Raw genomic sequence first — 26,041 nt, 5'->3', positions numbered from 1 at the left:
TAGTGTACGTTTTGAGCTCAAAAACGAATCCAACGAACAACACAAGCGACTCAGTCAACATGAGACCGCGGGTCCATGAGCGTTTTGTGTTCACTCTTTGCAGCGCAGGGCACTGAGTGGCTCTACTGCAGTGCTGACAGCCTTATCAACAGTGCTGCACTTCCTGGTTTAATCAAGTTCAAGTTTCAAGTTTCTTTAATAGTTGTCATACAGAAGTACAGAATACTTTTGTACAAAATGCTTCTTACTGTTGCGCTCCAGAGACTGTGCATGACAAGATAAGTATGAAATAAAAACATAGTAAAAATTAGAAGAAAAAAAAAGAGGTCACAGTGTTCAGTTTAGACATATGTACAATGTTCGTAGACGTAGTTACCATACAATATACAATACTGTGCAGTGTACTAATATACAATACTATATAGTGCAAGGCATAAATGGACGAGGTGCAGTTTAGGTACAATTCACAGTAGGTGTACGAGTTGTAGTGCAAATCCTTTATCAATAAATATAAAGTGTAAGTGTGTTTGTGTGATCTAAGTGTGGAGAGTGGGTGCTGCAGTGTGTTGTTTGTTTGAGTGAGTGTGTGTGTGCGTGTGGGTGTGTGTGCTGTGTGCATTTGATGGTTGTTGCATAGTGATTATTGTTCGTTTAGCGATTATTGTTCGTTTAGCAGCCTGATGGCCTGGGGATAGAAGCTCCTTCTAATAGCACAGGCTTCAGGTGTCTGTATGTCATGCATGTCTTAAATGTAATGATTAGATTAGTTTAGATGATTCGATTAGATTCTTATATCTGTATGTTGTGTATGTCATTGATTGATTGATTGAAAAGTTTATTAACAGATTGCAGAATGGGTACAGTACAGTACAGCTCAATACATACAATTGTTAAGGGGATGCAGACCAGAGAAAGACTTTCGTCATAAATGTCATGAATTGAAAATGGGGGACCCTGATGTAAACAAGACGAAACTCTTTCTCTGGTCTGCATCCCCTTAACAATTGTGTGTATTGAGCCGTACTGTATTGTACCCATTCTGAAATCTGTTAATTAAAATGTTCAATCAATCCGTATATATTTGTTATTTATTTTTGGTATAGTGCTTAACAAGCATAATTTAATGTTGCCCAGTTGTGGCCTGTTGAGGGGCAATACATATCAAAAGTTCCAAAACATCTATTCTGTTTGTATTTGTATGATCCACTATATAAACATAGTAATTATAATATCTACATAGCCTACATGGCATTTGATTGGAGGCTAGTCTCACTTTGTCCCACAGCAACATTAAAATAGTTTAGATTTGTGTATGTTGTTTATGTAAAAAAAAATCTTGAAAGTAACGCAATAGTTACTTTCTGAAGTAACTAGTTACTTTTATAATTTGTAACTGAGTAAGTAATTTAGTTACTTTTTGGAAGAAGTAACTAGTAACTGTAACTAGTTACTTTTTTAAAGTAACTTGCCCAACACTGCTTCTGAGTAATTCCAGGAAAAGACACGATAATAGCGTTTTAGCGGAATACACTTATCACGTTGTCATTTTTCGCCTGATTATCGAATCTTCCTGAAATCAACGCTAGATTATCATTATTATCCTTCCTCGTGCATACATGAAATGGCCCTCGTAGCGTGCCGCTCGCCCCCACCCCCAACGCAGCCACCGGTAAAAAGCATATACACATACACACAGACAGCTTCAATCGCGGTAGAAAGAAATAGCAGATCAACGCAAGATTGAATATATAGAGTCCTTACCTGGTCTCTGATGTAATGCAAAAGAAATAATCCAATTATCTGATCGCCATTCCAAATACTGCTCGTGGAGCGCCGTCCCACATTGTCCGGCATTGCATATGAAGGGGGGGGGGGCAGCATCACAGATGTAACGTTGTAAACGCTAGTCCTGCCGGAGTATTTAAACCCCGCCCACCCGGCTCAGATCGTCCCAGAAAAGAAATTACACCATTTCTAATATAGTGCCAGTGTTTCCCCTAGGATTTTCAGGGGGGGTGGTAGGCCCCCCAAAACTACTAGTGTTGTCGCAGGGCGCGCGTGTCACGGATACGTGGTCAACAGTGTCGTCATAGACACGCGCAGTAAGGTTAAATGCATCAATCTGGTGCACTTTGAGAGCAAAATAAAGAGGTCAGATCTATGATGAACTTTGTGCTCAAAACACAAAATCGACTAGATTGCAGCGCTTCCCAATCCTCTCCTCGGAGCACCCCAGCCGTTCCATGTATTTGTTAAATTCCACCACCAGCACACCTGATTCAACTAATAAAGGGCTAGTTAAGTTGAATCAGGTGTGCTGGTGGTGGAATTTAACAAATACATTGAACGGCTGGGATGCTTCAAGGAGAGGATTGGGAAGCACTGCTCTAGTCGATTTTGTGTTTTGTGCACAAAGTTCATCATAGATCTAGCCTCTTTATTTTGCTCTCAAAGTGCACCAGATTGATGCATTTAACTTTTAGAGGGTCGGAGGTTCACCCCCCATAGTCTCTGAAAATCCTGTGGGAAACACTGCTATCCCCAGGCCATCAGGATGCTCAATGACTATGTAACATCAACCCATCCATCTACACTCATTGCACATACTTACACAACACATAAGGGTTGTATGTACAGTATAGCCAAAATGTGTATTTTACAAAGTGTGTAAAATATTAATAGTAATCTGAACAATGTGAGAGGTTCACCCTGTGCAAGAATGAGTAGTGCAAATATAAAAGTAGGCTACTGACACAGTGCAGTAATGCTTAACGCTGTGGTGTGGAGTTCAGCAGGATCACAGCCTCTGGCCCAGGACACGCTGCCTACCCGCATGTGTGCAGCAGAACCTCTTGCTCTTCATTCCGGTGCACCGTGTTAACAGGTTAAAGCAGCCACACAGTCCATGTGAGTAGTGTGTCATCCTGGATACTCAGTTGCCGAGCCTATTTTCCAGGCGGGAGACATGAGGCACTCTGCAAAATAGTCATTGAAAATGCTCTGTTGATCATGCTGTTGGTTGTGGACACGTCACACATTCGAGTCGCAACAGGCAGCGTTTATGGTAAATGTTCTCAACGGTGGGCAGTTGGGTGCCGGCGATCCGTTGGGCAGTTTTCACCAGGCGCCGAAGTATTTTCGGCGCAATTGCCATACCACACTGAGATGCAGTTGGTGCGTATGCTCTCAATGGTACAGCAGTATAATTCCACCAGTATCCTAGGACAGACGTGAGCTTTCTTAAAGGGGAACTCCAACATTTTGGGAAATTAGCTTATTTAACATCTTCCCTGGAGTTAGACAAGAAGATACATACCTTTTTTGTCTCTGTGCGTGCATTTTAGCTTTGGGAATAGACGCTCCGTTAGCATAGCTTAGCTTCATCACTGGAAGTGAGGCAGGACAGTAGCCTTACAGTGCCTTACAGTGTATTGCAAGGTCTGACATTGACCAAACTTGATATGCATGACCTTGGTGGGCTCTAGGTCAACTCCTGAAAAGGGGGTCAATGTCAGACTTTGCAATCAAAAGTTAGGGGGCACACTGAAATTATGGCAAGGGTTATTAGCCCCCTAACTTTTTGATTGCAAAGTCTGACATTGACCCCCTTTTCAGGAGTTGACCTAGAGCCCACCAAGGTCATGCATATCAAATTTGGTCAATGTCAGACCTTGCAATACACTGTAAGGCACTGTAAGGCTACTGTCCTGCCTCACTTCCAGTGATGAAGCTAAGCTATGCTAACGGAGCGTCTATTCCCAAAGCTAAAATGCACGCACAGAGACAAAAAAGGTATGTATCTTCTTGTCTAACTCCAGGGAAGATGTTAAATAAGCTAATTTCCCAAAATGTTGGAGTTCCCCTTTAAGGCTCTGCCAGAAGTAAAAGTGCTATTTTTTATCAGGGTGGAGGAGTTCAGGGACCAGGTGAGATCAGCAGATCAGATGTGGATGCCAAGCCATTTTCAAATTGATACATGCTCCACTACAGCTCTGTTGATGTTGAAGTGTGTGCCTGGTTCCCAGCTCGCCTGAAGTCCACAATAATCTCCTTGGTCGTCTTGGCGTTAAGGGCCAGGTGAGAGTGGATGAGGAGAGGTTGTCTAACTTGACAGATCGGGTTCTGTTACTCAAAAAGTCCAAAGTCCAATTGCGGAGAGATGTGCTATTACTGAGCTGGCTAAGCTTGGAGATCACCTTGGAGGGGATCACAGTGTTGGAATGCTGAGCTGAAGTCAATGACCAGCATTCTGATGAGTAAGAGTTGCGACTGTCCAGGTATTGTTTTGGAGACAGCGTCCTCTGTTGACCTGTTGGTGCGGTAGGCAAACTGATGGGGTCCAGGGTAGTGGTCAGACAGAATTTCAGACGTGATAGAGCGATCTTTCATGGCTAATAGCATTTGCATCTGGTGGTACATAAATTGCGGCAGCAATGATGCACGTAAACTTTAGTGTTGGATAAAAGGGTCTGCACTTACAGTAATAATAGTATGTATTCCAGGTCAGCAGAGCGGTAAGAGTCAGCCATGGTAGAGTCAGTGCACCATGATTTATTCACATAGATGCATAAACCACCGCCAGTGGCTGTACTGTGTCGAGGAAGATGCCAGGTAGTGCTGACCAGTGTGGATTTAGCCATAGCTTAACATGCAGACCTCCATGCTTACCATTATACTCTTCATGGCTTCCCAAGTAGAGCAAAGAGTTTGGTTAAAAACACGATTATAATCTGTATGGTTTCTCAATTAGAGCACACAGCTTGGTTAAAATTTAGATTATAATCGTCATCGCTTCTCAAGTAGAGTAAAGAGTTGAAATCAAGAACTCATTTTTGTAGCAAACCCTTGTTAACAACATGAACAACATATTCTGCCCTATTCCCAGAAACATAATTGCTGGCCTCAAACAGTCATGATTGGAGGCTCAAGCAAAGAGGGCAGTGTTTGAGATAGATCAATCAGACGAGCGCTGGCCTCATCCTCCAGCTCTCTTTGCCTTACTCAGCAGAAACCACCACCCTCACTCTTAATCCAAAACCCCTCCCAGCGTCCCCTCTCTCCCCCCACGCCGGACCTTTCTCGCCCCCCCCCCCCCCCCCCCCCTCTCTCTCTCTCTCTCTCTCTCTCTCCTCTCTCTCTCTCTCTCTCTCTCTCTCTCTCTCTCTCTCTCTCTCTCTCTCTCTCTCTCTCTCTCTCTCTCTCTCTCTCTCTCTCTCTCTCTCTCTCTCTCTCTCTCTCTCTCTCTTCTCTCTCTCTCTCTCTCTCTCTCCCCTCCCTCCCTCCTCCCTCCCTCTCCGGCCTCAACAATCTGCTCTCGCCCCGAGCACTTAAAGGCCATCATCGTTCATCAGGGAGGTGTTTTGGCACTCACGCCGCCAGTAGAACATTTAGATGCACCTTCAATAATTGAAGAGGCCCCAAACAGAGGCAGGCGGAGAGCGACCGTTTGTCAGGCCGGCGCCGGCTCTGAGGCCTCGCTAGGCTTTATGTACACCCTCGCATTTGTGTGCTCCGTTTGTTCGCTTTTCCAGCCAATTAAGAAATAAGGAAGTGAGGGGAATAGGGCTGAAACGGGAGAACGGGAGGTTTTTCCAGTGCACCGAGTGAATCGCAGAGAACCAATGGAGGGAGAGGGGAGAGTGTCACCTGATGTCTATGTCAGAGGAGAAAAATTGACACCTGTGTCTGAATATAGATACCTCGGGATAAAAATGTATCTTACATTTAAAAAACAAATCAAATCGGTAGTAAACAACACAAAGTTTCACTTATCAAACTTCCGTCACATCAGAAACTCCTCTGTCAACAAAAGCAGCAGCACTGTATTTTAATGCCATTATTATGTCACATTTAAATACTGTCTGACTAGCTGGACACAAGCCTCCTGTACAACACTACGATCTGTACAGGTAGTTTACCTCAGGCTGTGTACTAGACAGGAAAACAAACAGCCACCACCATTGCCATAGCATAACAAACCAGAATCTACTGAGCTGGGACAATCTCATTAAATTCAAAGATGCCTACCTTACCTATAAAATCCTACATGGCTTGGCTCCTCCCCCCCTCTGTACTTTCATAAAACAGAAAGCATCTGCTGACAGATATACCAGGTCTGTAGTTAGAGGGGACTGTGTAGTCCCAAACAGGAGGTCTGCTTTTAGTCAGGCAGCCTTTTCCGTGAGAGCAGCCCACACCTGGAACAGTCTGCCAATACGGCTCAGAGTATCAAAGATACATTTAATTTTTAAAATGTATTTAATGTATTTAATTTAAAATCATGGTTGAGAGATGGTTAAGTGTGCGACCATTTTAACTGAGGGGTTGTGATGTATTTTAATGTATTTATTGTTATGTATTTTAGTGTATTGTAACCTACTGATTCCTACTGTGTTTTAATTATTGTACTGTCTTAATTATTGTAGTGTTCATGTCACCTGCCCCAGAGACTACTGTTGAAAATTAGCCAACCTGGCTAAACTGGCATATTTACAGTCAAATGTTCCTTAATACATTGGTCGCCATAAACGAGTTACACCGTTTTTGGCCGCCATGCGTTGAACGGCAACAGCGGCGTAAGCCGTTTTTTAAATCAATATTTAATTTTTTTGCCATGGCATTCATAATTCATCCAGCCAACCTCCGGTGCTGCAGCGGGACCCTGAATAAGATTGCAACGCCTCAATACCGCCGCCTGGTGGATGGTCGGGCGAGTTACACTCTCAAAACCGGAAGTTGTGATCGGTGCGTCGAGGAAATCCCTCCGGCAGTCATATCTTGTTATGTGGGTCCAGACAAACACTGGCGTGCATATGGAGCGCTTCCATAACGCAATAATCGATATGATTTCGGCGTTTATTGCGCCATACAAACCGGAAATGGATCTAGGCGATCGGCGTCAAATAATTGGGATCTTTTGGGGCGGCTAGGTGGTGTAGTGGGCAAGGCACTCGCCACCAGTGTGGAGACGCTAGGATTCGCGTGTTCGAATCCAGCTCTCCACATTGTTTTCAGTTTAGCTGGTCGTCCGCAGTAATACACATTGGCCGTATTACGGGGAGGGAAAACTGAAGGGTGGGGATCGAACGCTGTGAACAAGCGACTCCTACAAGTCGGTTGGTGCGCCTGCGCAGTAGAATCAGGAAGTGTCGGGGGCAGCGTGAGCCTCCCACGCGTTACTCCTCGACACTGAGAGATCGAGCTGCGCAGGTGAAAAGATGCGACTGCTGTTACCTCAAGTACCGGAGGGGACTTGTGCTATGTATGACTTAGTCCACATTGCAGCCGGCTTGTGGGAAGCAAGAAAACAGCGTTCGTGACAGGGGAGGGTTGAATTGGATGATACGAAATTGGGATGGGAGAAAATATAGAAAAAATGGGAGAAAAAGTGAATTTTTTAATATAGCGTGTCTAGGAAAGAAACGGCAATCGATAATCTATCATATGCATTTGGGCCTATAACTAGCGTTTTTGGAATTACAGCAGAAAAGCTTATAAACATACTTATATTCAAGACGGTATTAACACAACAATGTATGAATGAAAAAATATAACGTTCCCACATCCGGAACGATAGATAATCGATGTTGAATGGGCCATAGTAATGTCAATATAGCAATACAAATTTAAAAGTTATAGCCCTGCAAAGAAGGTAAACATCTCCATAGGCTTTCAACGGTGGCAGACTGGCTATATTGATGGATATAACTCATGTCGGACAATGTGTTAATATGCACTGTCTCTGTATTTTAAACCAATAAATACAAAATACAAAAAGAAATGGGTGAGGAAGATTCAGTGTCCACTGAATCACAGAGAACCAATTATTCTCTGTTTTCAGAGAATTCTGTGGTCTGTGGTTTTGCATGTTGTGTTACCGGGGCTCCGTGATTTCCCAGCAGTTTGTCAAGACGGTAGCGTGTCGCCACCAGGGTTAGTCTGTGTATTTACAGCACGTTGTTGATGGGCACTCATGAATAATCCATAAAGATGTTGCATAATCCAACTACTTATGCCATTTGATAAACATTCAAGTCCCATTCATGGCAGCGTGTGGCCAAGTAGAAGTAGTAGATGTTTATGCTCTTTATGGTTTCTCAAATAGAGCAAAAGAGTTTGGTTAAAGGTCCCCTGTCTTATAAATAGCCTTTTCCAGTGTTTAGCATTGTTTTCTAGCAATGGTGGTTTGTATCAATGGGGTCTGTGTCTCTAATTCTCCTTTGGCTCATCAGTCCAGTCTCGAGTTCACGAGATCCTCCCTCACTGAACTAAGCCATTCTGATTTGACTGTTTTGCTGACGTGAATAAGGCACTGGTTGTAGTCACCGCCCACAATCAACAATTCGCTCAACAACAGAGCGAGTGGAAATACTGACACTTCCTCAAACGGGTTGACGTGCGCGGGTGCCGACAGAGACAGCAGAGAACGAGCGAGAGAGAGAGAGGGAGAGAGAGATGGAGAGAGAGAGAGAGAGAGAGAGAGAGACACGGAGCATTTACACAGACACACTCCCGACCGCGCGCACGGGGAAACACGCAGTCGGGAGCACTCGCATATCACTGTCAACCTGCTGCAAAATATAATTGCGCACGCTCCCACGCGCGCGCCCGTATTCCGATCCGTGCAACAATATTCACAGGGGTATATATTGTCATTTGAAACAAGTTACCAATGCATTGTCCCATGAGATTATGCCCCCCCCCCCCCCCCCCCCGCGGCGAAATTAATTAGTATCCCCCTCAATCTCTCTGTCTCTCTCTGTCTGCCAGTGCAGACTGTGGGTGACTGTCACTCAAAGCGCTTATGGGCGGAGCCCAGCCCAAAACAGCTTGAAATCTTGAAGTGGAAAAATGCTGCTTTAGAGTACTTGATTAGAAATACAAAACAATGGGCACCCAAGTGGCGACCCATGTAACGCGCTGCGTCGCGAAGCGGCCGACCCATGTAACGCGCTGCGTCGCGAAGCGGCCGACCCGGGTTCGATTCCCGGACCCGCCATCCTTTGCCGAATGTCTTCCCCCTGCTCTGTCTCCCGTTCTTCCTCTCTCTCTCCATCTACCGGACTGCCTGGTAGAACAAACAAATAAAAATCGACCAAAAACATAATTAACCCTTTTCTCGCCAATGACATGTTACGACGTCATTCTCCGCCATGCGTAATCTGCCAATGACGTCGTACAGCGTCTTTGAGATCAATATTTCAAATTTCTGTCATGGCAATCATATTTCACCCACGGAGACTTGACGGGTGCTGTAGATCCTCTCAACTCTCCAACGGTTCAAGACCGCCACCTGGTGGCCGATCGGCGAGTTGCCAAAACCGGAAGTGAGCGGCCGGAAGTGGTGCTCACGCATATTTCGTCCAGCCACTCGCTATCGCTCGCGGGACTCCATCTCGACACACTGGACATGGATCCGTTGCCATAACTCGATAAACAACATGATTGGACGTATATTAGTATTATACAACCTGGAACTGGACCAACTAGATCGACATCCCATAATAACGATCTTTTTGCTCCAGTAGCATCCCCCATCGCTACGAGGAAGCTGCGGTGAGTTTCAGCGTGTTTGATTATTATTATCCATACAAACTGCTCTGATCTATATATCACCCATACTACATAAATGATTTAACGTCGGCCACGGACTTATAAACCCCCCCCCCACTCCGGGCACCAGCAGATGATAAGTCATAACGTCTAGGACCACGTACAGTTGAAATTTTTTATCTGGCATCAATCGGTATCAAACTACATTTGATGATCTAATATGTATTTATGGCTATAACTCACGTTCTATGGAATGCTGCAGAAAACGATAAAAACATATTTATACTTTAGACCGTATTTTAGTATGAATGTGTGAATGAAAAAGTAGAACGTTGCTACATCCTAAACGATAGATACTTGATGTTGAATGGGCCATAGTAATGTCAATTTAGCAATACAATTTAAAAAGTTATAGCCCTGCAAAGAAGGGGAACATCTCCATAGATTTACAGTACTGGCAGAGAAGGGATTAAGATGAGAATAATCTCCGGCAGATAAAGAATTAAAAAAAATACAAAACAATGAATAAATTTTTTTTAAAAAACGTACAGATGTGTTCCATAGACTCACAGGAATTGTGTAACATTGCCCAAATAGTGAAAGGAATAGCAAAACACGGGACCTTTAAAAACAATATTGTTATCTTTATGGTTTCTCAAGTAGAGCAAAGAGCTTGGTTGAAAACAAGATTACAATCTTTATGGTTTCTCAAGTAGAGCAAAGAGCTTGGTTGAAAACACGATTACAATCTTTATGGTTTCTCAAGTAGAGCAAAGAGCTTGGTTGAAAACATGTTTATAATCGTTATAGTTTCTCAAGTAGAGCACACAGCTTTGTTAAAAACATGATTATAATAATATCGCTTCTATGTAAGAACTAATATAAGAACGCCTTTTTGTAGAAAACCCTTGTTTGATAGTTATTTTGAACAACATTTTCTGCCCTATTCCCAGAAACATAATTGCTGGTCTCAAATGAGTCTGATGATGATGAATAGTTAAATTTTCGGTCTTTGTTTACAGATAAATCAAAAACACACATGTGTGGACTTTCAAAAGGAAAAGAAAAAAATCACAAATCACAAATGTACATATTCAAAGTAAGCTCACACACAAAATCCAAACTCAATGACTGAAAAAAGGAATAGGCTGAAGCACATGCTTATTTTGCCTATCCTTTACAATTCTTAAAAACTAAATATACTTTAATATAAGAAAGACAAATTTAAAATATGCTGCAAGATATAATTTTTTTCTTTTTCTTTAAGAGAAAAAAGAAAAGAGAAAATAAATGTTTGATGTTTTACTCAAAACTGTACTCCTGAATTATGTTATCCTTCAGCGCCTTTTTAAATCTCCCCTGAGAGACACAACTTCAACCCGTCACTAAGGCCCCGTTTAGACGGAAACGCTAGCAGGTGAATCCGCAAAAATATTTTTGCTGATGTGCCTTTCGTTTATACGGAAACTGCGTTTTTACGGGGTGAAACCGCAAAAAAGTGAGACTACCTTCCAGGGTGGAATTCCTAGAAACGCAAAAGCTTTGCGATCTCGTCTAAACTATCAAAACGTATAAATCTGTTAAAACGATGACGAAAGGGTTGTCACGGCTCTGGTCGCGCGTACTGCTTACGTCACAGGTAGCAGGTATGCGCCAGTAGCCGAGACGTAAACAAAGCAAGTATGTCTGACTTATATCAACGGAGATCACCTGAAGGCTACATTGGCAGTACTTTTAACCCTTTCACTGCCACACGACAGAAGGTTAACCCTTACTATCACACAACCGGCTGTCGTGTGGCAGTGAAACGGTTAAATACACAAGAATCTGTCCCGCGGCGTGACTGGACCCTCTGTCTGTGAGTGACTCTGCTTTGGTGCAATCACATTCCCCATCCACAGTCTGCGAATCAGAGGCAGAGTAGGGCGGGTCTTCACAGCACGTCATGTGACATATACGCCAATCGTGTGACAGCGGGTCTCCGTCGTTACAGCGTCGTCTGCACAGAGAATTCCACTCCAAAACGCTCGTCTAAACGTAAAATTAAAAGTGAAACCGCAAGATGACTTTTGCGGTTTCTGTTCACAAAACGCTCGTCTAAACGGGGCCTAAGATTATTCCACAATTTAACTCCCAAAATTGAAACACATCTAGCTTTTACATTAGTTCTTACCATGTTTTAAGAATACACAACCCTCTTAAATGATACTTTCCTTCTCTTGGTTGAAAGAGACATTGAATACAAGCTGGTAGGTTCTTACTCTTAGCATGAAAAATGATCTCCAAGGTTTTTATGTAAACCATATCTACACATTTTAATGTGCAGGACTTTATGAATAATGGATTTGTCGATTCAAGATAACTAGCTTTATTTATTATTCTAATAGCTCTTTTCTGTAGTTTAATAATAGGATATATATTTGTTTTATAAACATTCCCCCAGACCTCAACACAATATGACATGTATAATAACTTTATTTGTATAGCACTTTTCATACAGAGGTTGCAGTTCAAAGTGCTTCACAACAGTAAAAAATACAGGCATAAGCGAGCATAAAAAGATAGACGGGTAGAATCACAGTGTTTCACATTAGGATCTAGCATCCCAATAGGCTCTCCGCTTACAGTTTTCAGTAACACAAATAGTAAAAATAGTTTAAAATGATTCAGTTTAAAAATAGTCAAAAAATTATAAAATAGAACGGACATAAAAAATACAGGCATGAGCGAGCATAGCAAGATATGGCAAATCACAGTGTTTCACATTAGGATCTAGCATCCTAATAGGCTCTCTATTCAGTAATACTCCTGTAGTTCATGAACATATAATCACAGTGTTTCACATTTGGATCTAGCAAATAATAAGAATAAAATGATTCAGTTTAAAAATAGTCATAAATAATCCTGTATGCATCGTTGTTTAGTGTGTATGTGTGTTTATTGTGTTGTGTGTGTGTGTGTGGTTGTACTTCAGCTACTACTACTCTACAACTACCACTCCAGGACACAGTTAACCTAGATCTACTCCAGGACACAGTTAACCTAGATCTACAACTACAACGCTACTCTACAACTACCACTCCAGGACACAGTTAACCTAGATCTACTACTACTACAGCTACTACTACTCTACAACTACTACTACAGGACACAGTTAACCTAGATCTACTACTACTCTACAACTACTACTCCAGGACACAGTTAACCTAGATCTACCAGGACACAGTTAACCTAGATCTACAACTACTACTACTCTACTCCAGGACACAGTTAACCTAGATCTACTCTACAACTACCACTCCAGGACACAGTTAACCTAGATCTACTACTACTCTACCCCAGGACACAGTTAACCTAGATCTACCAGGACACAGTTAACCTAGATCTACAACTACAACGCTACTACAACTCTGTGTGTGTGTGTCTGTGTGTGACTGTGTGTGTGTGTGTGTGTGTGTGTGTGTGTATGTCAGTGTGTGTGTCTGTGTGTGTGTGTGTGTGTATGTGTGTACGTCGGTGTGTGTGTGTGATTGTGTGTGTGTGTGTGTGTGACTGTGTGTGTGTGACTGTGTGTGTGTGCGTCACAACCCGCAGTGTTTCACATTTGGATCTAGCAATAAATAAGAATAGTTTAAAATGATTCAGTTTAAAAATAGTCATCAGTAAGAAGTAAAAAGTGCAATAACCGACACATGAATTTGATAGGCAGTGTAAAAGAGTAGGCAGGGTAAGAATAAATACAAGTTGTGTCAGGATATCCCTGATGTTTCCTCTTGCCACTAGGTGGTAGCAGATATCTATCAGTGAAATGCCTGAGCAAAGAGATAGGTTTTAAGCTGTCTTTTAAAGATGTCTAGCGAGTTGGCTTCCCTGATGTTTTGGGGTAGTTTGTTCCATAGTTTTGGGGCATAGTTGATAAAGGCTGCATTACCGATCCTCTTTTGACTGCTTCTGGGAGCCTCTAGTAGTCCAGCAGCTGATGATCGCAGTGTTCTTGCTGGTGTGTAATTTATTAGAGTGTTGGCGATGTAGCTAGGTCCCTGTCCATTTAGAGCTTTGTATGTAAGGAGAAGGACCTTAAAGTCAATTCTAAATGTTACAGGAAGCCAGTGTAAAGCGGCTAGGACTGGACTAATGTGCTCTCTCCTTTTGGTTCTAGTTAGCAGTCGGGCTGCAGAGTTTTGGATTAGCTGAAGCCTCTCTGTGGTTTTCTTAGGGAGACCTGTGAAAAGTGCATTACAGTAGTCTAACCGGCTAGATATGAATGCATGAATTAGCTTCTCAGCATCGTTCTGATTAATAAATGGTCGTACTTTTGCTATATTTCTGAGATGGAAGAACGATGTTTTCGTCACTTTGCTAATATGAGAATTGAAGTTCAGTTCTGAATCTATGATAACCCCAAGACTAGTGACCTCAGATTTGATCCAAGGGGTTAGTCCCCCCAGGTTCTTTATTAATGTTTCTTTTTTAGTTTTGGAGCCGATAATTAGAATTTCAGTTTTGTTCTCGTTTAGTTTCAGGAAGTTCTTACTCATCCATTTATTTATTGACAGTAAGCAGTCTGTAATGGAGCTAATCGCTGTATCATTTGGTTCAGCAGATATGTACAGTTGTGTATCATCCGCATAGCTATGGAAATCTACATTATGTTCTCTGATGATATCACCCAGCGGTAACATGTAAAGGGAGAAGAGTAAAGGACCTAAGCAACTCCCTTGTGCAACTCCATAGTTGTTGTCGTATATATCAGACATGTGATCTCCTAGTTTAACATAGAATTTCCTCCCTCTGATGTATGTTTTAAACCAGCCCAGCACATGGTCTGAGAAACCGACATGGTTTTCAAGACGATCGATTAGAATATCGTGATCGATTGTATCAAATGCTGCACTGAGATCCAACAGGATAAGGATGGAGATCTTATTCTCGTCAGAGTTTAGTCTGAGGTCACTGATTATTTTGGTGAGGGCAGTTTCAGTGCTGTGATATTTTCTGAGTCCTGACTGAAATTCTTCTAAGATGTTGTTTTCTTCAAGAAAGGAATTTATTTGAACTGAAACTATCTTTTCAAGTACTTTACTAATGAATGGTAGGTTGGATATTGGACGATAATTTGCCATTTCATTACTATCCAAGTTAGGTTTTTTTAGTAATGGCTTTACAACTGCTGTTTTAAAGGCATCCGGGAAAATACCAGTCCTAAGGGAAGTGTTTATGATATCTAGCACAGGGCTTGAAACACTATTAAATACCCGTTTGAAGAAAGCTGTAGGTATAGGGTCAATGTCTGAGGTGGAGGAGTTACATTCTGAGACAGTTTTGCAGAGTACATCTAATGTGATGCATGTGAAACTTCTCATGGTTACATTGCACGGTTTGCCGCAATCAACTTTATTTCCATCATGAGTAATGCTGGCCCTGATCAAGGTTATTTTGTTGTTAAAGAATAGTGCAAGTTCTTCACACTTAACCGTTGATGACTGAGGAGGTGTAGGGGCAGTGTTGAGTAGTACATTAATAGTGGAAAAGAGGATTCTGGAGTTTCCAGCATTTTCTGTAATGATTTTAGAGAAGTAATCTTTCCTTGCTAAGCGGATGGTTTTATTATAAGCAGTTAAAGCATCTTTGTATATATCACAGCATATGGTGGTTTTTGTTTTTCTCCATTTTCGCTCCGCTGCACGACATTTCCTTTTTTCTTTGTTGACCGTATTATAGTTTAACCAGGGCGAGGCTCTAGTTTTCTTCTTTTTCGTTTTTAATGGGGCGACAGAATTTAATATAGATGACATTGCATCATTGAGATTTTCTACCATTTCATTTAGAGAGCTGTCATGATTGTGTGGTTCATGTAGTCTGATAAGATCAATGAACTTTGATTCAGCTTTGTCGTTTAGGAGCCTCTTTTTAACTATGATTTCTTTTTTTTGTTTTAGTAAGGGTTATTTGAGTATCAAAAAATATACAGTGATGGTCGGAGAGAGGTAATTCAGTTATTGAGATATTTGTTATGCTTAGCCCAGTTGTTGTTATAACTAAGTCTAGTGTATTCCCAAGCCGGTGAGTTGCATTTGTTATATGCTGTATTAGGTCAAAGCTATCCAGTAGATTTTTTAGTTCCATAGTTTTGGAGTCTGTTTTCTTATTAAAATGGATGTTCAGGTCTCCATTTAGGATCACCTTATCATATCCGGTAACACATAGTGAGATCAGTTCAGAGAGCTCCTGTATAAATATTGGTGAGTGTCTAGGCGGGCGGTATATTGTGACAATAATAGTTGATTCTGTTTTTAGTTCAATGGCAAGATATTCCATTGACATGAACTCGCCTAGTTCTGTGATTCTAAACAAGAGTTTTGAGGAGAAGATTGCTGCAACTCCTCCGCCCCTTTTATTTTTTCTGGGTATTTGAAAAAAGTTATAGTCTGGTGGACAAGCTTCTATCATTATTGATGTAGCTGTGTCATTATTTAGCCATGTCTCTACTAGGCAGATGCAATCTAAGTTATTTTCTTTAATCAGATCATTTACTAAGAATGTTTTATTATTCAGTGATCTGACATTTAGGAAAGCTAATTTTATTTGTTGGACTTCTTTAGAGGAGGTCTGCTTTGGTTTGACCGTGATGGCCCTGAGGTTAATAGCAGGTAAACGCATTGGTGGCGTATATTTTTCACCATGCCATTGGCTAGTTATGATTACTTGTATGTTTTTAGAGATGGCATGGTAATTGTGCTATACTGTACCGTACTGACTGCACTGTGCTTTCGGGGACATTTGATCAGACGAGATGGCCTTGTGTGATATGGATTGATTGATTGATTGATTGAAAACTTTATTAACAGATTGCAGAATGGGTACAATACAGTACAGCTCAATACACACAATTGTTAAGGGGATGCAGACCAGAGAAAGACTTTCGTCTTGTTTACACCAGGGTCCCCCATTTTCAATTCATCAGGACATATATGACATACATGACATACAGATAGTCAGTACTGCTACATCTATACATTTATGACATACCAGATTTGCAAATACAGTACTGTTTGTGATACAGAAGGAGTCAAGAAAAGGGAGTATATACATTTGACGTAGAAACCGTACATTGGAGGAGGTTGGGTGGGGGGGGTTGGGTACACTGGGATATTGACAACCATACTGGGTAATTTACATTGGAGGTGGTTGGGGGGGGGGGGGGCACACTGTATAAGCAAGCAAAACTGTACATTGAGGGGGGGGAGACTCTGTACAAACAAACAAAATTGTACATTGGACTATTGACAAAACCATACTAGGTAAATGACTGTACATTGGAGGGGGTTGGGTTAGGATATTTACAGGGGCCAGTGTTGAATTGCAGTCTCCCGTAGGTGTCTCTTGAGAGAGGTTTTGAAAGTGGGTAGTGATCCACATTCCTTTACAGCTTTGGGTAGGGCGTTCCACATTGATGTGGCATAATTGCGAAACGTGTTTAGTCCCTTATTTGAGCCGAATCTGGGTTTAACATGATTTGTGGAGCTCCCTCTGGTGTTGTGATCGTGGTATTCACTGACCTTTGGGAAGTATTTTGCCATGTACATGGGTACCTTGGTCGTGTAGTGTATCTTGTAGACCAGGCCCATTGCAAGTTGCTGTACTCTGTCATCTACTCTAAGCCATCCTAGGTTGTCAAAGTGGGCAGGGGTGAGGTGGGTTCTAGGAGTAAGGTCAAGCAGTAGTCTGACCAGTTTGTTTTGAGATGTTTGTAATTTTGTTTTTAGCGCCTTTGAGGTGCTTTGGTACCATGAGGTGCAAGCATAGTCGTAGTACCCCTGAATGAGTGCTCCTGCCAGAGTCTTCAGGGTATTCTTGTTTACCAGAGAGGAGATCCGGTACAAGAATCGAGTTCGTTGGTTGACTTTTTTTATTACATTGGATGCCATTTTGTCACAGGAGAGATTAGCCTCTAGGATGGAACCCAGGTAGGTAATTTCATCTTTCCTTGTGACAATATTGTCACCCACTGTAACTGAGAAGCCGTCGGTCTTGCTGAGTTTGTTATTTGAACCGAAGAGAATGGACTCTGTTTTGCCCATGTGTAATGATAGTTTGTTATCAGCGAGCCATATGCAGATTCTGCCTAGTTCCGAGCTGAGGGTTTTTTCAACCTGTAACTTGTTCTTGTCAGAGACCAGCAGGGCTGAGTCGTCCGCAAACAGGAACAAGTTGCAGTCACAAGCTGACGACATGTCATTTGCATAAATTAGGAACAGTAGCGGTCCTAGTATGCTTCCTTGTGGAACACCACAGCTCACTGTGAGGGGGGGGGATAGGGTACCGTTTACCTCCACCATCTGTTCCCTCCCCTCAAGGTAGGATTGCATCCAGCTCACTGATAGACTATCAAAACCAATTGCTTTTAGCTTGTCAATCAGAATGGAGTGATTGACCGTGTCAAAGGCCTTTTGTAGGTCCAGCATGACCATGCCGCAGTATTTGCCTGCGTCCACCTCTTGTTTGATGTGGTCATTCAAATAGAGAAGGCATGTGTCAGTGGAGTGGGATGTTCTGAAGCCAGATTGGAATTCGTAGATTAGATTTTTTTCCGCTAGGTACTTTTCGACCTGTTCGTAGACTATTTTTTCCATGATGGGGGGGGGGGGGGGGGCGGGGATGGGACGTCTTGTGCTGTACTTCGTGGTGAGATTGTGTCCTTCATGACTATCTCTCGTGCTGGTGTGAGCTTAATATTCTTGGAGGCCATCAAGGCATGACGCATGTTTGCTGATAGGAGCTTTGAACCTAAGCGATTTGGGAAGAAGCCATTTCTTTGAAAACGTTCTGGGTTATTCCAGAAAACATTGAAGTTGTCAATGAATTTCAGGCCGTGTACGAGACATGCAGCCCCTAACCATGAATTAAAATTTAGGAGTCGACTGAATGCTTCCTGTCCTCTGCGAAAGCATGCAATTGGTCCACTGATGGACACATCAGTGTTTGTGTACACAGACTGATGTTTGTCTAGTGTGTTCATTAAACGTGTGAAATCGTCTTTCAAAGTCTCTGTGCCAGTCTTCTTTCGCAGGATGTCAAACGATCCAGAGTGAATGACAATTTTTGTTATTCCTGGTCTGTCAAGTCAAGTCAAGTCAAGAGTTTTAATTGTCACGGCATACAGGTATACAATGAAATGCGGGTGGTCTTGCCCGCAACGATGTGCAATACAGTGGTACATATAATAGAATCAAAGAAGAAACAACATTGTGCAGTAACAGATAGCAGGTAACATGGAGTGACATCTCGGTATCTGTACATAGTTATTTACAGCGCATGTGTGACATGCTAGTTAGCTTTGGTAGTGCAATACACTGTTCCTGTTATTCTAATTTAAAGTGTCCTTTCCTTTGGCCATAAGTGTGCGTGTGTGCGACATGATTAGTGTTGGAAGTTTTTCGGCTAGCTCTTTCACAGTTGTATTGTCTAGACAGATATTTTCTGTGTTTGCCATCTCCACATACCTTGTTATGGAATCTCCAATCAGTATGCAGTCTATTTTCTGTGTGAGGTTAGCATTTTTCTTTCCAACAGTTTTGGGGCCGTTTGTTTTTGGGCTAGGCCTAGTCTGCTGGTTCTTTCCACAGTCCTGTGGCCTTGGTGAAGCCTCGTTAGCCTTCATGTTAACGCTGGTCCCGTACCTTCGGCGTTGGCTACCGCGACGTTCTCGGCGCATGATAGTCTCTTCGCTGTTAGCCGTTCGCTCGGTCTGGGTCGTGTTTGCCAGCCGTGTCGCTAGTGGCTCTGTTTTCCTCGTCGTCTCGTCGTTAGCGTGTGCTTCGCTAGCATTAGCGTGAGCTCCGGCATGCCAGCTGTTTGCTTCGCTAGTGTTAGCGTGAGCTCCGGTATTCTTGCTATTAGCGTCGTTAGCGTGAGCTCCGTTGCGCTCGCTGTTTTCTTCGTTAGCGTTGTTAGCTACGCTTCTATGTCTCTTTGCCTTGGGTGTTGATATGCGTGTTTCCGAGAGTAGGTTGAAACTATTTCCTGGCGGTACCGGGGGTGAGGTCCTGGATCGTTTATTTCTCCTTTTATCCTTGTCGGTGATCCACTGCTTTGGTCTAGCTCCTTGGTTGTGCCAAGGACCGTCTTTTGGGTGGTGCTGTTCTGTAGTTACTAGCATAGGCCAGTTCTCAATCATGGTATTGTTGGCTATATTTGTAGTAGCTTCATAAATAGAGTCAATGAGTTGCTCATCCTGCTGTATTTGGTACAGGGTAGAAACCCGAGCCTCCAGCTCTACAATCCTCTTTCTCATCTCCAAGCAATTAGTACATTCTGTGGGAGAGCCGAGTCCCGGCATCTTCCTTTATTTCTTTTCAGGTTAGGCTAAGCTGAAGCTAAGCTAGGTACTTAGCTGGTGGTGGTGGTGGTGATGATGATGATGATGGTGGTGGTGGTGGTGATGGTGGTGGTGGTGGTGGTGATGGTGGCACGGGGCAGTTCCGTTGCCCTGGAGCTGTGCTATTACTCACACTGTCGTCTTCCGTCTCGTTAAAACTCAAAATAACAAGGAAAACCTTCCTCGTCTTTCATAAATATCCTTGCCTTCCGACATAGTCCTTTGTGTGTAGCTGATAAGACGGCTCGCTATTCCTCCCACGGAGAATCTTGCTACTCCTTTCGACTGTGGTAAAAAATCTGAATAGATAAGAAGATTCACAGTTCTGGAGAAGTACCATAGGAATTGGGAGTTAACGTACAGAGTAATTAAAGTTGAAAGGGCTGTAATAAATCATTATAATAGCGATAGGCAAAAGCAGCGGAGCGGAGCGACAGTGAAAGCAGCTTGCTTTGCTGAAGCAGGAAGTGATAGTATGGCACCACAAGTGAAAAATACAATATATGCAAACATTTCTGGTTTAACAGCTCCCTTGTTTTGTACAGAATGCCAACAGATTTGGCTAATTTACCTTTGATATATTGTATATGTGGCTTCCAAATATGTTGTGAATGATTAATTTTGCCGTGATCGTGATTAGCTCACTGTTACTGTTACACAGTTCAATGCAAACATATTTCAAATCAAACGCATAACTATGAGGTGAAAGTTGAATGTGTGCTTTCACCTCCTCCAGTCAAGTTGGTGAGAGGTTAAGTGTTCATGCCTGCTTTTCCTTCCATCCGGGGGGGTGATTATATTTACATTTAGGTTAAGAGCTGCTTTTTCACAAATTAGTTGGTTAGTTGATTTTGTCTTCTTTTAAATATCTAGTGAACTAAAGACCATAGCAACAATCTATTTTAAATATCTAGTGAACTAAAGACCATAGCAACAATCTATTTTAAATGTCTAGTGAACTAAAGACCATAGCAACAATCTATTTAAAATGTCTAGTGAACTAAAGACCATAGCAACAATCTATTTTAAATATCTAGTGAACTAAAGATCATAGCAACAATCTATTTTAAATGTCTGTGAACTAAAGACCATAGCAACAATCCATTTTAAATGTCTATGTGAACTAAAGACCATAGCAACAATCTATTTTAAATGTCTAGTGAGCTAAATACCATAGCAACAATCTATTTAAAATGTTTAGTGAACTAAAGACCATAGCAACAATATATTTAAAATGTCTAGTGAACTAAAGACCATAGCAACAATATATTTTGAAAGATCACTGATGACTGGGACAAAAATGGTCAGATGTATTATAGTAACACCACTTTGAAAAAGCGCTAGTACTAATTTGAAAGCACTTTTAAGTAGTACTTGCACTAGAAAAGCACTATAGAAATGCAAGCATTAATAATAGTGCATTATATAACCCCACAAGTGTTGTGTTTTGTACATCTTGTTTTGGTACATTTTGCGTTGGTATTTTTAGTCATGCTGTGATCTCTCTTGCCATGTACCACTCTCTCGTCCGAGCCAATCGGAGCAGTCTCTGATTTGGAGAGAGAAATACAGACAGAGCCCTATCTCTAAACAGAGAGCACTTGTGGCACTTCAGGCCTGATAGGGTATTCAAGTGGGGACTAAATACAATGGCCAGTGGCAGCGCATGATGTCATCAAATGAATAAATAACCCACTTGTGCATGTTTTTACAGGAGAGAGAGAGAGACAGAGAGAGAGACAGAGAGACAGAGAGAGAGAGAGAGAGAGAGAGAGACTCCAGCTTCTCCCGTCAGCGTGTCGAAGTGGCCTTGAGCAAAACACTCAGTTGGCACTTTGCATTGCACTTTGACATGCCGTCAGTGTGTGAAAATGTGAGGCATAAGTTGTAAAGCGCTTTGGATAAAAGCGTTATATAAACACAGTCCATCTATTTATATTATGTCAGGCTGTAAGACTACTGTAGCATTTCTCAAAGACGGTATACATGGCGACATAACCAGGTTTTGAAAAGCTTAGCGGCAAGAATTGAAAGCAGAAGAGTACAGGTTAATTCAGGATGTAAGAAAATAGAGTGCACACAGCTATTCAGCTCGAGAAATAGCACTAACTTAAGGCCGGACCTAGTGTTATGGTCTGCTAGTCAGCAGTTTATTTTATAGAATTGACGTGCCCTGGGAGGATTCATTGGAGAAGGCTTATGAAAGTCCTTAGATGCAGATTTTGCAGGAGAAACTGGCAGCAGAAACGGCGAGGATGGAAAGCTAGGCTATGTCCAGTAGAAGTGGGATGCAGAGGGGCGGTTCTCGCATGCCGGCGCTAACCGTTGACCCTTCCTGAGGTGTCATGGGCAGTGTTGGGAAAGTAACTTTCAAAATGTAATGTATTATATTACTAGTTACTTTCGTTTGAAATTAATAAGTTACATTACAATATTACTGTAGAGTAACACATTGCTTTCTAGTTTAGTAAATGGACCCTCCAAAGATATATATAGGTTTGTCTTTCAGTTTTTGTATAAACGAAGAGGGAGAGAAATGAGACTGCTTCTCTCAGTTCAGAACCATGGACAGCGTCATTGCGTCTGTCTTGAGGGAGAAATTAGGCCTCATCATTACGAAACACGTCTCATTTCAGTTCCACATGGACACTTCACAAAGAACTTACCAAGACATCTCAGCCATCGAATTTCAGCAACAGGAAATTATTCTGTGGATATTTTTAATACACATTTTTTATGAATAAACACTTAATTTGGGGTGGTAACACAGGTGATAAATTGTGTTGTTTGACATAGTAACTGTAATGATATTACTTAAATCCTATTAGTATCTAGTATATTACTAGTAAGTGGTATATTCATGTAACGCATTACACCCAACCCTGGTCATGGGCCTAACTTAACGAAGGGAAGTGTCCATTTACATTTAGTCATTTAGCTGACGCTTTTATCCAAATCGACTTACAAGTTCTGTACGACAAGTCCACTTGATAACCCTGGTGATGTGCTGGCTCTCACTGCCTATCCATCTACACAGAGTTAATTTGTGTTAATCTACTATTGTGTTGTATTCTAATGACCTGTGTGTCCCATCTCACTGATAGTCGGGGCCATAAATATTTAGACATCGACACAATTTTCTAAATGTTGGCTCTGTAGTCTGTACACCACCACAATGGACTTGTAATGAAACAATCAAGATGTGCTTTAAGTGCAGACTTTCAGTTTTAATTTGAGGATATTTACATCCAAATCCGGTGAACAGTAGGGATTACAACAGTTTCTACATGTGCCCCCCCCCCCTCTTTATAAGGGAGTTGTGAAGGCTCTGCTTAGTGGCAAAGTCAATTTCCATAATAACCCGCACTCCTTTACCTTGCTCCCATTTTTCTGAGTGCTCCTTATGAAGCTCTCGCAACAGCAAACAATTAACAGAGGCCCCCATACCCTCACAAGCACAATGAAAAGTACAGTATGTGAGCATGTAAGAGCAACAGACTCACTCTTCAAACAAACAAACAAACAAACACTTATTCTATATTCTCTCTCTCTTTCTATCTCTCTCAAACACACACAAACACTCACACACACACACAATACCGACAGACACATGCTGCAATTGTGTAATTAGCATAGAAATCAAATCAAAGCCCTTTCCAGGTAGTAAAATGCGTTTGCCAGTGTTAACTGGATTTATGCTGCGAACGCACAGCTTTCTCTCTCCCTGGCTTTTAGTAAACAACAACTTTACTATTCCTCAGTACTGCATTGCCTCTATTGTCCTTTATTAAGTTTGCCCTTCCCTGGTGAGTGGCCATTAGACGACTCAGAAGAGAGGCTATATTGCTTGTTCTTATTGATGAGATGAAGTTGCTGGGAATTAAGGCAAACTTTGTATAGGGTTGTTATACTGTGCTGGTATTGTGGAAGTATTGTTTGTTGTGTTGCTCGGTAACAGCTATGGCTACCGTTTACCTGCTGTTCTCCTTTTTTTTCTCTGAGTCCCCAAATACTATTTGCTTCTTTTTCCTTTAACAATTCTCAGTCAACACTTATTCCTTGGTCATAGTGACTGACCAGAGATCAGCTGTGGTCACTCCTAAGATCACTCTGTATTAAGCCCACACCAATCGGGGTTCAGAGCCAATCAAGTCCTTAAAGCTTGAGATTCTCCCCTCTGTTGCAGAGTTTAAAACCTTGATCTTCAACCATTGTCAATCAAGTTGTACATGTTTTAATTGATTGTTATCCTTACCTGGCTTATTGTTATGATTGTATATGTTGTGTGATTCTATATGCCTTTGTTTACTTAATGTATGTAATGTATGTAAACTTGATGTGACTGTAAATTAGGCAAACCTCAGTTACCTTTCGAGTTTAAATAAAGGTTTGAAATGAAATGTCAAGATGAATCCACAGACAATTAAAGCCCTCTCTCTCGATCCCTTTCGCATCCTTGAAGGCCAACTCCTCTTAGGTGAACTCTGTGATCACCTTTTTCTTGCGCTCAAACGAGAGGCGCAGTGGTGGTACATAGTGAATTGAAAGTGCACAGGGCGCAACTATCCATTAAGGTTATTTCATAGACATCCCTGTTCCTTCTCAGGCGACTATGAACGCACGGCCTCAGAGGATCCTGGACTCAGGGTCTCTCACCCAGTCAGCCCCAGCCAGCCCCACCAGTAAGGGCACTCACATCCACCAGGCCAGGTGAGTCCACAGTGACACACAGACGTCATGCGTACACCTCGCTCATCCACCCCACTCATAACGTGAAGAACATACAAATGTACAACTAAATGAGGATCGCACAAAATTACACCCAAATAACATGAGGATCATACAAAATTACACTCAAATAACATGAGGATCATACAAAATTACACCCAAATAACATGAGGATCATACAAAATTACACCCAAATAACATAAGGATCATACAAAATTACACAAATAACATGAGGATCATACAAAATTACACTCAAATAACATGGGGATCATACAAATTTACACCCAACTAACATGAGGCAGGGTTAGAAATTAATGGGGGCTTGGGGAAAAATGCCCTTGAAAATGGACAAAATGCCCTCGAAAATCAGTTAAGGGGGGCACAAAATGCCCCAGACAGTTTACTAATTATATATATATATTTATCCGGTAATTACCGTTTTATCCTGTGAAAATAATCCCTTGCGACTATGTGGTTTGCTGATGAGAATGGCGGGCGGGAGCTTGGTGCCACTGCTGGATTAGCGAGATGAGAAGCATGCAACTGCAGAGCCGCAGAGCTCACAGTTGTGCCTGCACTACTGCACAACAGTGCAATACTCCAATTCAGCCATTGGCAATTCAGCCATTGGGTGGGTGGCGCTGCTGAGCGGTCCCCAGACCGGACCTGAGAGCGCCGCTGGCTCTGCAGTTGCATACTATTGGGATGAGTTTATCGCTTCATTGGGAGGCGGAGATTGTCATTGGTTTCAGCGATCACGCAACGTTGAACCCCACGATAATGTTGCCGTCTCTCTCTGCCAAATTTCTCAGTTCTTTGCTTGATATAAGTAATACAAATGTCCAATATAATGGGATTCGTTAGCTCATAAAAATGTGATTATAACAGACTGCTGTTAATGTCGGGCCGACTGCCCACAGACACCTATTTGATTTCAAGTCAGGAGCAGCACGGAGTCTCGAGGGACTTATTTTATTTGGAATATATTAATGACTGTATATACGCAAAAGTAGCCTAGTTTTAAGTAAAAATATTATAAATCTACATGCCTTGAGGATGTCATTCTTTATATAGCCTGCCTATCAATTGTTTTTAAGCTCAATAAACTGACCGGAATTTCTCACATTTGTCCGGGAGATTGAAATCTTCCAGGACACGGAGACCGGCCCCAGTATTTTCTAACGGAAACCCTGATGGAGACATTAACATTACGTTTTGTTTCATTTATGTGAATAGTTTATTTACAAGTGAACCAAACTTCTCCTCCATTGCAAACACCGCAACGCTCCCAGCTGTGACACACAATTTCACCCCTGTGCGCACTGACAGCTATACGTTCTCGGCTTCCCTCATGTTAAGGGAGGCCGGGGGGGACAAAAAGCC

General features: G+C 42.1%; 1 protein-coding gene across 1 annotated transcript in view; it reads left to right on the top strand.

Moving 5' to 3' along the window:
• rptor (regulatory associated protein of MTOR, complex 1) overlaps positions 1-26,041 on the top strand; it is a 606,910-nt gene that overhangs the window by 433,020 nt on the left and 147,849 nt on the right. Inside the window, 1 exon segment of the mRNA XM_084318354.1 lies at positions 24,537-24,640. Within this exon segment, the coding sequence (XP_084174480.1) occupies positions 24,537-24,640 (104 nt within the window).

Source organism: Notolepis coatsorum (assembly GCF_963971535.1).
Source record: "Notolepis coatsorum genome assembly, chromosome: 7".
NCBI lineage: Eukaryota > Metazoa > Chordata > Actinopteri > Aulopiformes > Paralepididae > Notolepis > Notolepis coatsorum.
The sequence above is the reverse complement of the archived record's forward strand: the minus strand, read 5'-3'. Positions and strand labels throughout refer to the sequence as shown.